At 42.3% G+C, this 13,148-nt stretch overlaps 1 protein-coding gene across 4 annotated transcripts in view; it reads left to right on the forward strand.

Moving 5' to 3' along the window:
- The window catches only part of DSTYK (dual serine/threonine and tyrosine protein kinase), a 61,150-nt gene that overhangs the window by 14,216 nt on the left and 33,786 nt on the right, over window positions 1-13,148 (forward strand). For all 4 annotated transcript variants that reach the window (XR_012155832.1, XM_073320147.1, XM_073320148.1 and 1 more), the window contains exon 2: window positions 7,048-7,436. Coding sequence is in view for 3 of the 4 variants with exons in the window: in XM_073320147.1 (XP_073176248.1) it covers window positions 7,048-7,436 (389 nt within the window). In the remaining variant the exon portion in view is untranslated. The remainder of the gene's footprint in view (window positions 1-7,047; window positions 7,437-13,148) is intronic.

Genomic DNA, 13,148 nt, shown 5'->3' on the forward strand with positions numbered 1-13,148 from the left:
TAAGAGGACAAGTTTGGGTTAGGTGCCATAGAGCAGCAGGTTTGGAATCTGCCCGCTTGAGTTTTATTTTTGGCATTGAGGGTTTAGCCCAAGGTTGCAGTCTAGCCACCTGTACAACAGTGGTACTTGATGTAAGTGACAAGGGGGTTGTGTGGCTTAATGGCTTGCATGGCGATTGAGACTTTTTTTTGTTTAAGGGTCTAAATCTAAGCATATGAGTTTTTAAAGTCTCAGGTGCAAATCAAAAATATTACGTAAAGAGCTACTTGAAAAAGTGGTTTTATGCCTTCTACTTCTCTCTTCTCCAGAAGACTTCCTTGATGCTGGAGGGTTAATTTTGGTTAAGTGCAGAGAGGCACAGTGATAGGTGGAGTTCTCCCTTCCCCCATCTTTAATCCAGCAGTATACTGGAGATGTTACACTCCTCTTGTCAGTGGTAAATGCAAACCCCATCGGCATTCCTTAACACTTGCAAAACGTGGATGGTTTATAGTCATCAGCCTGTGTGACTAGTGCAGATAGGGTTTTTTGTTTTGTTTAATCTTTAAACTGACTTTGGCAACAGAAGTCTGAGAGAAACTTGACCAAAATAGGTAGTGACTTTCTTCCAAACTTTCCTGTTTGTAAGGATTTTATTCAATATAGAGCATCATCCTGTATTGAGTGTTATAGAAAGCATATCCCAGAATGCTTTAGAGTTGAACAGGAGAGAAATGGAGATGTAGAAGGGAAGAAAATATCTGGTAGATTTGGAGAAATATTGGCAACTTTTGGTAGGGCTCTTTGTTCTATGCTCTGCACTGGCTTTACGCTGCGTTTTTTTTTTTTTTTTTTTAATTGAGGAATAGGCACTAGACAGGCCCATGTCTAGGTGTTGGCTGCTGCTGCTCCTGAAGTCTTGTGGTTACACGAGAATCTTGGCATCCATGTAAAACAGCAAGTTTCTAGCCCTCATGGCTATGAAAAAAACTTGAAAATGTGACTTAAGTGTAACTGATTCAGGGATGTCTGCCTGAGACCATAGTTCTGAGTGTGGTAAATGGTCCCATTCATCTCATTATGGGGTTACCAATATGCAGTGCTCCTGCGGGTACGAGGGGGGGTACACTACCACTACCCCATCAAGTGAGGCTGTGGGTACACCTACACCACAAAATAAAGAACTGTTGCACTGAGTCTGAGCCTGGGTCAGCTGACTCTGCTCATGCTACGGGGCTTAAAAGCAGTGTAGATGTCTGGGTTTAGAGTAGAGCGTAGACGAAGATACCTGCCTGGGTTTCAGAGCCCAAGCTCCAGTCTGAGCCCGAACACGTCTACACTGCTATTTTTAGCTCTGTAATGTGAATCTGAGTCAGTTGACCTGGGCTCTGAGACTTGCTGCCACAAGTTTTTGCTGTGTAGATGTACGCTGTGGGAGGAGAAGAGTGTAGTGAGTCTGGCCACTCCATCCTGACTGCTGGCTTAAGTGTTGAGTGTCCCAACCCTGCCTTTTAGGGGCAGAGGACGCTTGTTGACAGTGGGAGTGAGGGCAGAAAGGTCTGCCATGCTGCTGCCCCAGCCTCTTGGGTGCGGGTGAACGTGGCAGGGGCTCTACCATGGCTGCTCCAGGACAAAAGGGCAGGTCCGTAGCATGGTGGTGGGACTCCATTTTGTGCTGTATCTCGGGATCCAGGTTATCTTACTGGCAAGTGTTGGATTAAGACAAAAGCATACTTACTCCTTTAAATGTCTAGTCAAGCAAATAATCAGGACTCCATAAACTTCTGGAAGAATCAGCAGTGTGTTTTTTTTTTTTTTCTTCCCAAAGTTTCAGTGCTCTTGTGAAATGTTGTATAACTGCCATATGACCTCAGAGGTTCCATTTGTAAAAGGGTTTTCTGTCCTTTTGTTAATAAAGTAGCATATGAGAGATTAGGTCCATAAAACTTCTACAATAACGTTCATTTGACTTAGATATTTGTAGTAACTCGCAAGCCAAATCTGAAATCCAGTGCACTTCAGCATTTTGAACAATATCATATATATTATGTGCAACATCTTTGAATGGAAGCAGATTCAATTGGGTGCTCCTCTTGGACAAAAAGGCTGAAATGAAATTAAAATAAAAAACAAGGCCCTGTACTTGGACACAGAAATGCAGTAGTTTAGAACGTATATTCCCAAGCAATAGTTAGGCAAGATTGTAGCAGGAATATATGCCAAACAACTGTTTTTGAGCATAATAGTATGATGGATAAAGATATATATTTTTTTTTAATGAGTCCCCCCCCTTCCCCTCCTAAGTCTGGCCTTGTTAGCTCTTGCTGGCTGGACAGTTAAATCCATCTGTAACACTGGACTTGTTTCAATCTAATTTAAGGCCTTTCCTCTAACCTAGAGTAGATTGAATGGGGAAAAAAGTCAAAAAGGTCAAACGAAGTACGAACGCCAAGTCTGTATTTCGTTTGACTAGTGTAGTGACGTTGACCACGGGGCCCCAAGGCAAGAATCTGAATCCTGGCTTAGCAATTGACATGCTCTGTAGCTTTGGGGAAGTCACCTAAACTTTCTATACCTCTGTTTCCTAATTGGGATGGTTTATCCCATTCATCAGGTAAGGATGGATTGTATAGTATTGGAAAGATGGAGAAAATGCTATATAATTGCTTAAGGTGCCTATCGTTACAGTATTTAGACTACTAAAGAAACTGTAGGACAGGAATCAAACTCTTGTCAATGATTGAAGGTGCTGCTATAGTGATCCATGGCTGTTCCTCCCACTCACTTCTTAAAGAAATCTTGCAATGTGACCTGAAGATGCAGGAATTGGTCTCTGCATGACTCTGTGCCATGGTATTTGACTGCTCAAGCTTCTTCAGTGGGAATGCCCTGTCTAACTGCTCTTGAGAAGGCCACTTGTAGCTTCCTGAAGACCACGTGGATCAAAATAAGGAAGAGTGCATTGTAATGTGGCTTTGCCCTTGGCCCACAAGTAGAGGGTGACGGCACTAGCTTTACTGGTGCTCAAAGATTGAAAAACATTCCTGGACAGTGCTGCAAGGAATAAGAAATGTCATCCATTCATCTTAGTATTTATTATCTCTGACCTTGGATGTTGCCTGCTTTGCTATAGAGAAATCAACAACTCTCTAGCCTTCACTGTAAGCTAGTGCAGTGTCACGCTTTTGAAATGACTAATGACTAAATGACATTGTAAAACTATTGTAGCTTGTATGGTTTTTTTGTTACTGGGCAATAAGACATACTGTGTAACCTGCATAGAAACCGCTGCATTCCATCTGGTGACTTTGGCTGTCCCAGAAGGCAGTGTCTTTCCAGGTGACTAGACTATCTTAAATTGCAATTAAATTAAAGCCATGAAAACAAAGCTCTTGTCGATGCATTAGATTCTGGTATTCCATCAAGGAAAGCTGGTCTGAGCTGAGTTTGTCTATAGATGAATAAATCTGTTGTCCAATAACTTAAGAGCATATGCAGTGTGATCCTACATGGGCCATTAATACAACCACGGGGCACTTTGTTAGACCTTAATATTTGAAACAGTTTTTATAACATACATTTGACTTTTTATGCTACCATTGTGCTTCATTAGTAAGCTGCTATTGTGAGCCACTTGCATTTTCAGTGGAAGGATGAAAATTATAAGGCCATTTGGGAATTAACTGTGAAGCTCAAATTAGGATGGCTGGCAAGATAACACTCAAACAGCATGAGCATTCGCTCTCTGAATCTGCTCAGGTTTCTAGAAACAGGTGATCACAAGTTACCTTGTAGTGTGAGGACTATCCTTCCATTGTTCATAAAAAAGAAAGCTCTCTATACCCTTATGGGTACACAAAGTGAATATATAGATACATGAACAAACCCAGAATAACTTGGAGATTCTTTAATCATAAGAAGTTGTTTCAGCTTTGAAAGATTTCTTCTTTGCTGTTCCTTCCCCAAATTCACTTATGTTCTAAATTGATTTACCATGTTTGATGCCAGAGCTTGGTGCATTTTGTCATACGACACTACTGAAGTTCCTCCTCCTCCACCCCTAACAAGTCTTGTGCATTCCATTAATTTCTATTTTAAGACTAACTCTAGATTGAATTGGATCTCTATCCTTTTTACAGACATCAGTAGCTTGTCCTGTTTTGATGCATTCATGGGATGGGGGTGGAGTAGAAGAAACTCTGTTCCACCTTCATAATTGGCTTGGCTCCATGCCAGAGTCTGAGGTGTAAACTGAGTCTCGTATCTTTTACTTCTACTATCCCTAACTCGTGCTTTCTTTTGAAGTTTTAAAAAGCACATCCCTGTGAAGTCTCTTCCCCCTTAATTGCAGAATCCAATTTAAATTTGCCTCTGTTTTGAAAACTTGTTGCATGGATATCCTTCCTCCCCCCCCCCCGCCCCATCTCATGGATCTTGGCTCTTTGCTATTATCCACCAGTCTAGCACTCATCTCTTCCCTGTTTCTGTGTGTACTGTTGGTGCAAGAATCTTAACCTATGCAGATCCCACTACCTAGAAGAATCGTTCTATATATCAGTCTTTTCAAATCTCATTCAAAACATGGGCCAGATTCTGGGCTAGTTTAAATCACTGTAGCTCTTTTGAACACAATGAGAATCTGGCCCCATATCAGTTTTTTTCCCTCAATTTCTTATACTATCTAGAATTTCTCTGTAGTTGGATTTAGCGTAACTCAAAGGTCCTTAAGATGTGGTTTATAGGGCAGACCGTATAGGACAAAATCATCTTGTACAAACCAGGAATTCAAAAGGGCCAAAACCAGTGCTGAGCATCTCATATTGGCCTTATTGTGTAAGCAGGGGAGCAGACAAAGTATAGGTTAATGGATCAAGTATTCAAGTAATTCAGACTTCTCAAATGAGAAGGTGAGGGAGGGTGTGGCAGCAAGAAATATCACAGCTGCTGTGTGGGAGATGCAGATATTTAATAGACAATCTGTAGTAATTTTGATTATAAAGCAGTTTAGATTAGATTAAAGTTCAAGTTAAATCATATGTAGTGTTTCAAATCAGTATTTTTTTGTAAGTGAACTAATTTTGCATTTTGTGGCACTATTCTTACTCCACTCAACCTCCAGTATTGAAACAAAAGGCATATGTAAGAGGAGTGAAGAAATAAGGATCAATACGTGGCTACTTGCAACGACAATGTGGAGCTTCTTCCCCCTCCCCAGGTCAACTATTTTGTGACTTTTATTTGTTCAGCCTGACCTTTGACCTTCCCATGTAGCCCTCCAACACTTTATCTATTAGGAAAAAGTCAGTCAGTGAAAATTAAAGTAAAAGTAGACCCTAATTGTTTCAGACAATCTCACTGCAGCTCACTCGAACGACAGTACAATATTTACCTCTGACAGCCAGTGAACAAGGTCTCGCTTACACTGCATCCTGTCTTATCCAGATGTGAAAGCATTTAATTTCCTCAAGTTTTTGTAATGTATCAATATCTAGCCATGGGGGAAGCTTTACAGTAGCATTCCTGTAACTACTTCGATGTTACAACCAGAATCTTCAGAAACTGTCACTTCTCATGTCAATGAGCTTAGGCTTTGAAGGTGAGCAAGCCTGTCTTTCTTGTAACCCTCTTGGATGTGTTACGCACTGTCGGGTGGTTTTAGTTTATCTGGGGCTGGGAGGAACTTCAACCAATTCATTGCTTGTTGGATTATTTTATTATTTTTTTTTTTCCTGGTGCATGGCTCAAAGCATTCTATTCAAACAGGGCATTGCAGCTTGGGAAGCGTTTGCAAAATGCTTAATGGCATTCCTAATTCTGTCAGTCCATCTTGTTTTGAAGCCCCAAGATGAAGCACTATTCTAGCACGCTTCAGTATGGTACACAACCACCAGTAAATGTAGGTGCCTCTTAATCATGTCAGCCTTCCCAGTTTCCTCATCTCTCTTCTCAATAGGAAGAGCAAGGGGTGGCTTTTAACTTGCTGAGAAAAGACGATTAAAAACTTACTTTCATACGAAGGATGTCTGGGTGTTGTTTTTCTTCAAGTACTTGCTGTAATAAGCTGCCAGTTGCTTTGCTCTGAACTCTTCTATGGAGGTTTAGAACACATCTTGAGGGATACTGTAGAATAAGCTGATCTGTGAATTTCACATGCTGGGCCAAGGTGAGGGAATATATTGTACGCAGGTAAAGGTAGAAAGAATTTTACAAGTCTCGAGGTGGTGGTCTAGCAGTTAAAATATGGGACCAGGTGCCAGTGCTCCTGGGATGTTGTTCTGGTCAAGTGACTTCCCTCTTAGGACCATTATCCAGCTTGCAAAATTGGGGTGGCTAGCCCAGGGATGTTAAGATTTGTTTAGTTTCTCTCCTGAGACTTTGTAGAAGTACAAAATTAAATTACAAAGATCATATGACGTTTCTAATAGTTGTAGCTATTCATTCAACCACCTCCCCAGCCACAACCCGGGCTTGCCTGGATCTTGTCAAAGTGTTACCTCTTAATTCCAACTTAACTTTCTGTTCAGTTGATTTAGTAAATACAGAAACAGTGATGAGATCCTTCCTAACAAGACCATTGCATTTCATTTTGATGAAATTTAGGAACTTCTGCTGTTGGTATTAAGTCAATACAAGCCCTGAATGGGTTACATTAGTTTGAAGGTGCAGAAGACTTTTAGGAAAAACTTTTTCACTAGGAGGGTAGTGAAACACTGGAATGCGTTACCTAGGGAGGTGGTGGAATCTCCTTCCTTAGAAGTTTTTAAGGTCGGGCTTGACAAAGCCCTGGCTGGGATGATTTAGTTGGGGATTGGCCCTGCTTTGAGCAGGGGGTTGGACTAGATGACCTCCTGAGGTCCCTTTCAACCCTGATTATTCTATGATTTTAAGACAAGTAAATACTTAGTGTTATTAAACGTGAGTGTCTGGCTGGGTTTCTGCTTTTTGTACAGGGCATGCACCTTTCTGAAGATAATGCTGTGCTGACTATAGATACAGAACTGTATGGCACGCATTCTATTGCGTATGTTAATCAGCATTCCTAATGCAATCTGTTTGTTTGAATTCTAGGACAATTGATTTCCTTATCCTTTCCCCGCCATGAAGAGGAGTACCTCCAACTGACAGTGAACTGGCACCCATGCCTTCTAATCCTTGGTCAGAACTGCAATGCCAAATGCCAATTACTAAACATGCTTTTGGGTGAGAAGCTGCTACCCACTACCAAAATAAGCAGTGAGGAGAACTGTAAGAGGCGGCGGATCCGTTTTACACATGGGACACAAACGCAGATTAGTCTGGCGCTGCCTGGGCAGTATGAACTGGTGCATATGTTGGCAGCCCATCAAGGGCAATGGGACACAATACCAGAAGAGGACTTGGAAATCCATGGGGACAATGAGGATCCAGCACACCAGATAGCAGAGCTGGAGGTGACGCTGCCTTACTTGCTACTAAAGGTACTGATCAGAGGCATGCATGTTGTTGGTGCTTGTACTTGTCCAATTTAGTCTTATCAGAAGATGATAAACTTTATTGCACATGAAAATGTTAAGATGTAAAACAATGTGAAGGAAGCTGGAAGAGGCAATATCTCCCCCCCCCCCCCAAGAGAAGCCTGGAAGTGTGGTGGTGATGTAACTGATAGGTATGCACGTGCACCCTGTGTTTGTTGCCCTAGCCACAAATAGATCACTTTTTTTATTACTACCCATCTCAAAAGACAAATTTAAACAGATGCGCCTTAAGCATTTCTTAAACCTGAACGATTGCAGTCCCTAATACCTTCAGAATCTGCCTCCTGTCCAGAATGACTGAGAGAGCAAATGTCTCCTCCAAGTATGACTTGCTGCATAGCACTCGTGTCAGCCCTGTGGGCACAGCCAAAGCATTCCACATCCCAATTCTGTGTTGGGACAGAATGACTTAATGCTCTGTAAGGGCTGAGTACCTTCCGCTCCCAGGCAGCTATGTGAGTTGAGAACTATTGGCGCTTACTCGGCTCAGGTTTTATAACAGAGTGCCAAACCAGGTAAGGCTTTTTTAGGTGGTAACACCCACAGGTGTGTGTGTGGTTTTTTTGTTTTTTTGTTTTTTTCCCTAGTTCGGCTAGAGCAGGGAACTGAGAATCTGTTCCTAGTTTTGTCACAGCTGTGCTGTGACCTTGGGCAAGTCCCGTAACCTCTCGAAATATCCTCATCCGTAAGATAAAGATAATGCAGTCTTACCTCGGGAGTGTTGAGACTCCACAATTATTTAACACATGCTTTTAAAGACGAAAGACTCATTTGCTGGGACTTATGTTCAAAAGCATTTACCATGTTGCGGTATATTCTTATTCCTAGAACACAATGTGGTGACTGGCAGATATCTGCAGTGGGAGATACAGTAGTTGATATCTACTGTCTCTGATCTGTTTCTCAGATCAGTAAGATTATCAATGTACATCTACAGAACAATAAAATAAGTCAGCATTTTCTGTCAATGAGCTACTTACAAACAAGTCTGGTGGGGAGCTACCTTTCATCACTTCCAAGTCACTACATATATTGTATAAACCAGCCTACAGCTAAAGATCAAGTCAGCCTCTGATCATTGAGTGTGGTTTTCTTTTGTGACTTTTTTTTCCAATAGCCATGAGTATTCATGTTGGAATATGCCATCATCATATATGATTAGGGGACTGGAACACATGAGTTATGAGGAGAGGCTGAGGGAGCTGGGCTTGTTTAGCCTGCAGAAGAGAAGAATGAGGGGGGATTTGATAGCTGCTTTCAACTACCTGAAAGGGGGTTCCAAAGAGGATGGCTCTAGACTGTTCTCAATGGTAGCAGATGACAGAACGAGGAGTAATGGTCTCAAGTTGCAGTGGGGGAGGTTTAGATTGGATATTAGGAAAAACTTTTTCACTAAGAGGGTGGTGAAACACTGGAATGCGTTACCTAGGGAGGTGGTAGAATCTCCTTCCTTAGAGGTTTTTAAGGTCAGGCTTGACAAAGCCCTGGCTGGGATGATTTAACTGGGAATTGGTCCTGCTTTGAGCAGGGGGTTGGACTAGATGACCTTCTGGGGTCCCTTCCAACCCTGATATTCTATGATTCTATCTTTATACTGGATCTCTTGGGCATGTGATCATGTGATATCCAGTGGAGTTAAGCTTGAAAGTGTTTAGTTTTAAATTCAAATATCTAACTTATTTGGTTAAATTTTTATATAGGACATCTGAGCATGGTGCAGCTCACAACCCTCTTGCAAATTTCTCATGCAAGTGACAAAGATCTTTGTTTGGCTCCGATTATATTTAGGACATGATGAAAACAGCCACTCGGATTAACTTGAAAAGGGATGGCAAAGTAAGGAGACCTTCTAGCAGAAGAGGGAGTGTGGGGGTTACTGCTTGCCTCATCTTGGGCTGAAGACTTTTTTAAAAGATGAAATTTCATGAGACTAAAAGCAGGGAAGATCAAACATCTAAGAGTATTTATTTAATACATTGCAACAGTGGGAGACTTTGTTAATGTACATAAGGATCAGTTCACTAGGGATAGCTTTCTGTCAGTGTCAAATCATCTGGGCCTAGTCAGGGCCGGCCTTAGGGAGAATGGCGTCCTAGGCCCCGCTGCCTCCAGCCAGTGCTTAATTTGTATTGAAAGAGATGCTGGGGCTCAGGCCCAGCACAAATTAAGCACTGGCTGGGCACTCTCCAGCCTCCCAGCTCTCAAGATGGCATACCAGAGAACCACTAAGTGACAAGAAGTTTATCACACTGTCACATTTGATTTGGGTAAAAAAAAAAAAAAAATTCAAAACGCCATACAGATCTTTCTATACATTGTAAAAGTTGCCACTTTGTAGAGTTCGTCTCTTATATCTGCTCTATCTGGCTGGTTTAATATAATGCCATAAGAAAGGATCATTTATAGATCAGCTTTCCCTCTTGCTGGTCTGTTACATATTTAATAATTTAAAACAAACACAATAAAGACTTATTTTACCTGTTTTTGTATTTGTAATTTTAAGTGATCTAAAAGAGAAGTACGCTCTTCTGCACATTCCAATAAAATAGGATGGATGCTGCATTGTCAACTACAGGAATTTCCACTGTCCGTAACTGGAATTGGAGTCTCAAGAGATTGAGGCTTAAAAAACACATTCACTATAACCGGTCAAACAGAATACAGAACACAGTGTTTGCTTCACCAGGGTTCTGTTCTTATTATTGTATAATTTAGCAACCACTTAACAACTTTCTATGTTAGCTAAAATGTATAAAGTTCAGAAACCATGGCATAAAGGGTATATACATTTTAATCTTTGACTTGCATTGACTGCTATTAAACAGTTTTTACAAAAATAATAATTTGATTAGGCTAATAAATAAATTATTGCAGAAATTGATTCCAGTGCTTATTCAGAAGAAATTAACTTTATTAGGAATTAATTTATAGGGAAATTCCTCCTATGCAAACCTATGCATTCTAGCTTTAATAACATTTTACATCTGCAATGTCAGTCTCTGAATCAGCAAGAAAAACATTGGGCGTGTGTACAAAAAGAGGAGTCTGCCATATGTGTTTTTTTTACTTCAGGATACAAAGACTGTATGGTAGAACATACAGTCGTTCTTTATTTCTCGTGACAGCAACAAAACTTAAATATGTTTGCAGACAAAGCAACACAAAAATAGTGCTGCTCCAAAACTCTGAACTGCTGAGCTACAGTGGGAGCTGGGGACAGATCCAGCAAGCTTCATGAGTTCAGTGGGATTAAGTGTCTGAGTAAGGACTCCTTGCAGATTAAAGGTTTTCAGGATCAAATCTTTGGCTCCCACTGATCGGTTTTTGCGTGCTCACAAGAAAAAAGTAAGGGAGGGAGAGAACCCAGGCAGACAGAGGGGGAGAGGGAGCCATCTTGTGCTAGCGCAGAGAAGCTGAGAAATGGTAGTCACTGATAAAAATTTGTGTGAACAGGCATCTAATCTGAGAGGTATGTCTGAAATCTGTAAAATACACTAACAATAATGAATAACCCCTTCTCCCCTAAGACCTGCACTTGCCTCCTGCACTTGCCTCCTGCACCCCCTTCTCCCCTAACCTCTTCTGTGCCCACATAGAATCATCTCAGTCAGCTCCTGGAGTATTCTAGGATGCATTTCATCAGGCCCTAGTGACTTGACAACATCTAACTGTCTAATTTTTAACTTCTTCTTTCCCTATTTTAGCCTCTCCTACCTCATTTTCACTGACATTCACTACGTTAGACGTATAATCGCCACCAACCTTCTTGGTGAAAACCAAAACAAAGTTCATAGGCATTTCCACATTTTCTGTTGTAATTTCCTCCTCTTCCCCCCCCACCCCCCCCAAATTGAGTAACAGGCTAGCTAGTTTGATCTCATTTTGTGCCTTGGCCTTTCCAATTTAGTTTCCACTTTTTGTAGGACTCTTCAGATCACTGAAGATCTCCTGGGTAAGCCAGGGTGGTCTCTGGCCAGACTTCCCATCTGTCCTATGCAGTGGGATAGTTTACTCTTGTGCCCTTAATGTCTCTTTGAAAAACTGCCAACTGTCTTCAGTTGTTTTTTCCCCTTAGACTTGCTCCCCATGGGAGCTTACCTACCAACTCCCTGAGTTTGCTAAAGTCTGCCCTCTTGAAATCAATTGCGTTTATTTTGCTGTTTTCCCTCCTACCATTCCTTAGAATCATGAACTCATCATTTCATGTTTCAGAGTAACAGCCGTGTTAGTCTGTATTCGCAAAAAGAAAAGGAGTACTTGTGGCACCTTAGAGACTAACCAATTTATTTGAGCATGAGCTTTCGTGAGCTACAGCTCACTTCATCGGATGCACGGATTTCATGATCACTTTCACCCAAGATGCCTTCCACTTTCAAAATTCTCAACCAGTTCCTCTCTTTGTCAAAATCAAATCTAGAACAGCTTTCTCCACTTTCTGAAATAAATGGTCTCCAGTACATTCCAAGAACTTGTTGGATAATCTGTGTCCTGCTGTGTTGTTTTCCCAACAGATGTCTGAGTAGTTGAAGTCCCCCATCACCACCGAGCCCTGTGCTTTGGATGATTGTTAGCTCTTTTAAAGAGCCTCAACCACATGGGGGGGTACAGACCTGGAAATGCGAAGCACCTGGTGTTGCTGCTCACTTCGCCCTCTCCCAGCTCCCTGGGGGCGGGGGGTACAGAGGAACATTGGCGGGGGGGGGTGAGCAGTAACACCAGGTGCTCTGTGCATCACTGTTCACCCCTCCTCACCAAAACATTCCTTCATAGGGAGGAATCAGAGAGAAATCTGGGCATCCCCCACATCTCCTCTGCGAGTTTGGGAGGTGGGGGATAATGCCCCTCTACCCTTCCAAACTCCACCTATGTGCAGCGCTCCCCTCTGTCACTCGCTGCTCTGAGTGCTCCCCTGCCCACCGGCAGTGCACATCTCTGCACTGTGCCTGGTGCCCCCCTGACCATGGAAGCCTGGGTGGGAGCCCATGTCGCTGGTCCTGCCTGGAGTACATTGAAGGCTTTCTGAAATTCTTCCACCATTGTTCTGGCTTTGATGGGCTTGTTGAGCAGACTAGACCCACACCAAGCAGAGGTAAGTAACACAGTGGTAAAATGCCTGCTGGTGATGGACCGTAGTGCTGGCACATTATCAGAGCAATAAGAGGATTTACAAGAATACTTAAAATAGACATAACCCCAAATCTGCACCTCTGTAGCATGGCTCTTGCAAAGAAATTCCTGCTTGCTTTGACTAGAGACACAAAGCTAGTGAGCTGCTAGTAACAATTGCATGCTGGTGGAGATCATGACTTTAAGGCAGGGGTTCTCAAACGGGGGGTCGGGGCCCCTGAGGGGGTTGTGAGGTTATTACTTGGGGGGTTGTGAAGTTATTACGTGGGGGGTTGCAAGCTGTCAGCCTCCACCCCAAACCCCGCTTTGCCTTCAGCATTTATAATGGTGTTAAATATATTAAATGTTTGTAATACAGCCTCTGTTTGTCAGAGGGTGGAGATGGATGGCAGGAGAGAGATCACTAGATCATTACCTGTTAGGTTAATTCCCTCTGGGGCACCTGGCGTTGGCCACTGTCGGCAGACAGAATACGGGCTGGATGGTCTGACCCACTATGGTCTGACCCACTATGGCCTTTATGTTAAT

Source organism: Lepidochelys kempii, chromosome 21 (assembly GCF_965140265.1).
Source record: "Lepidochelys kempii isolate rLepKem1 chromosome 21, rLepKem1.hap2, whole genome shotgun sequence".
In the NCBI taxonomy this organism is placed as follows: domain Eukaryota; kingdom Metazoa; phylum Chordata; order Testudines; family Cheloniidae; genus Lepidochelys; species Lepidochelys kempii.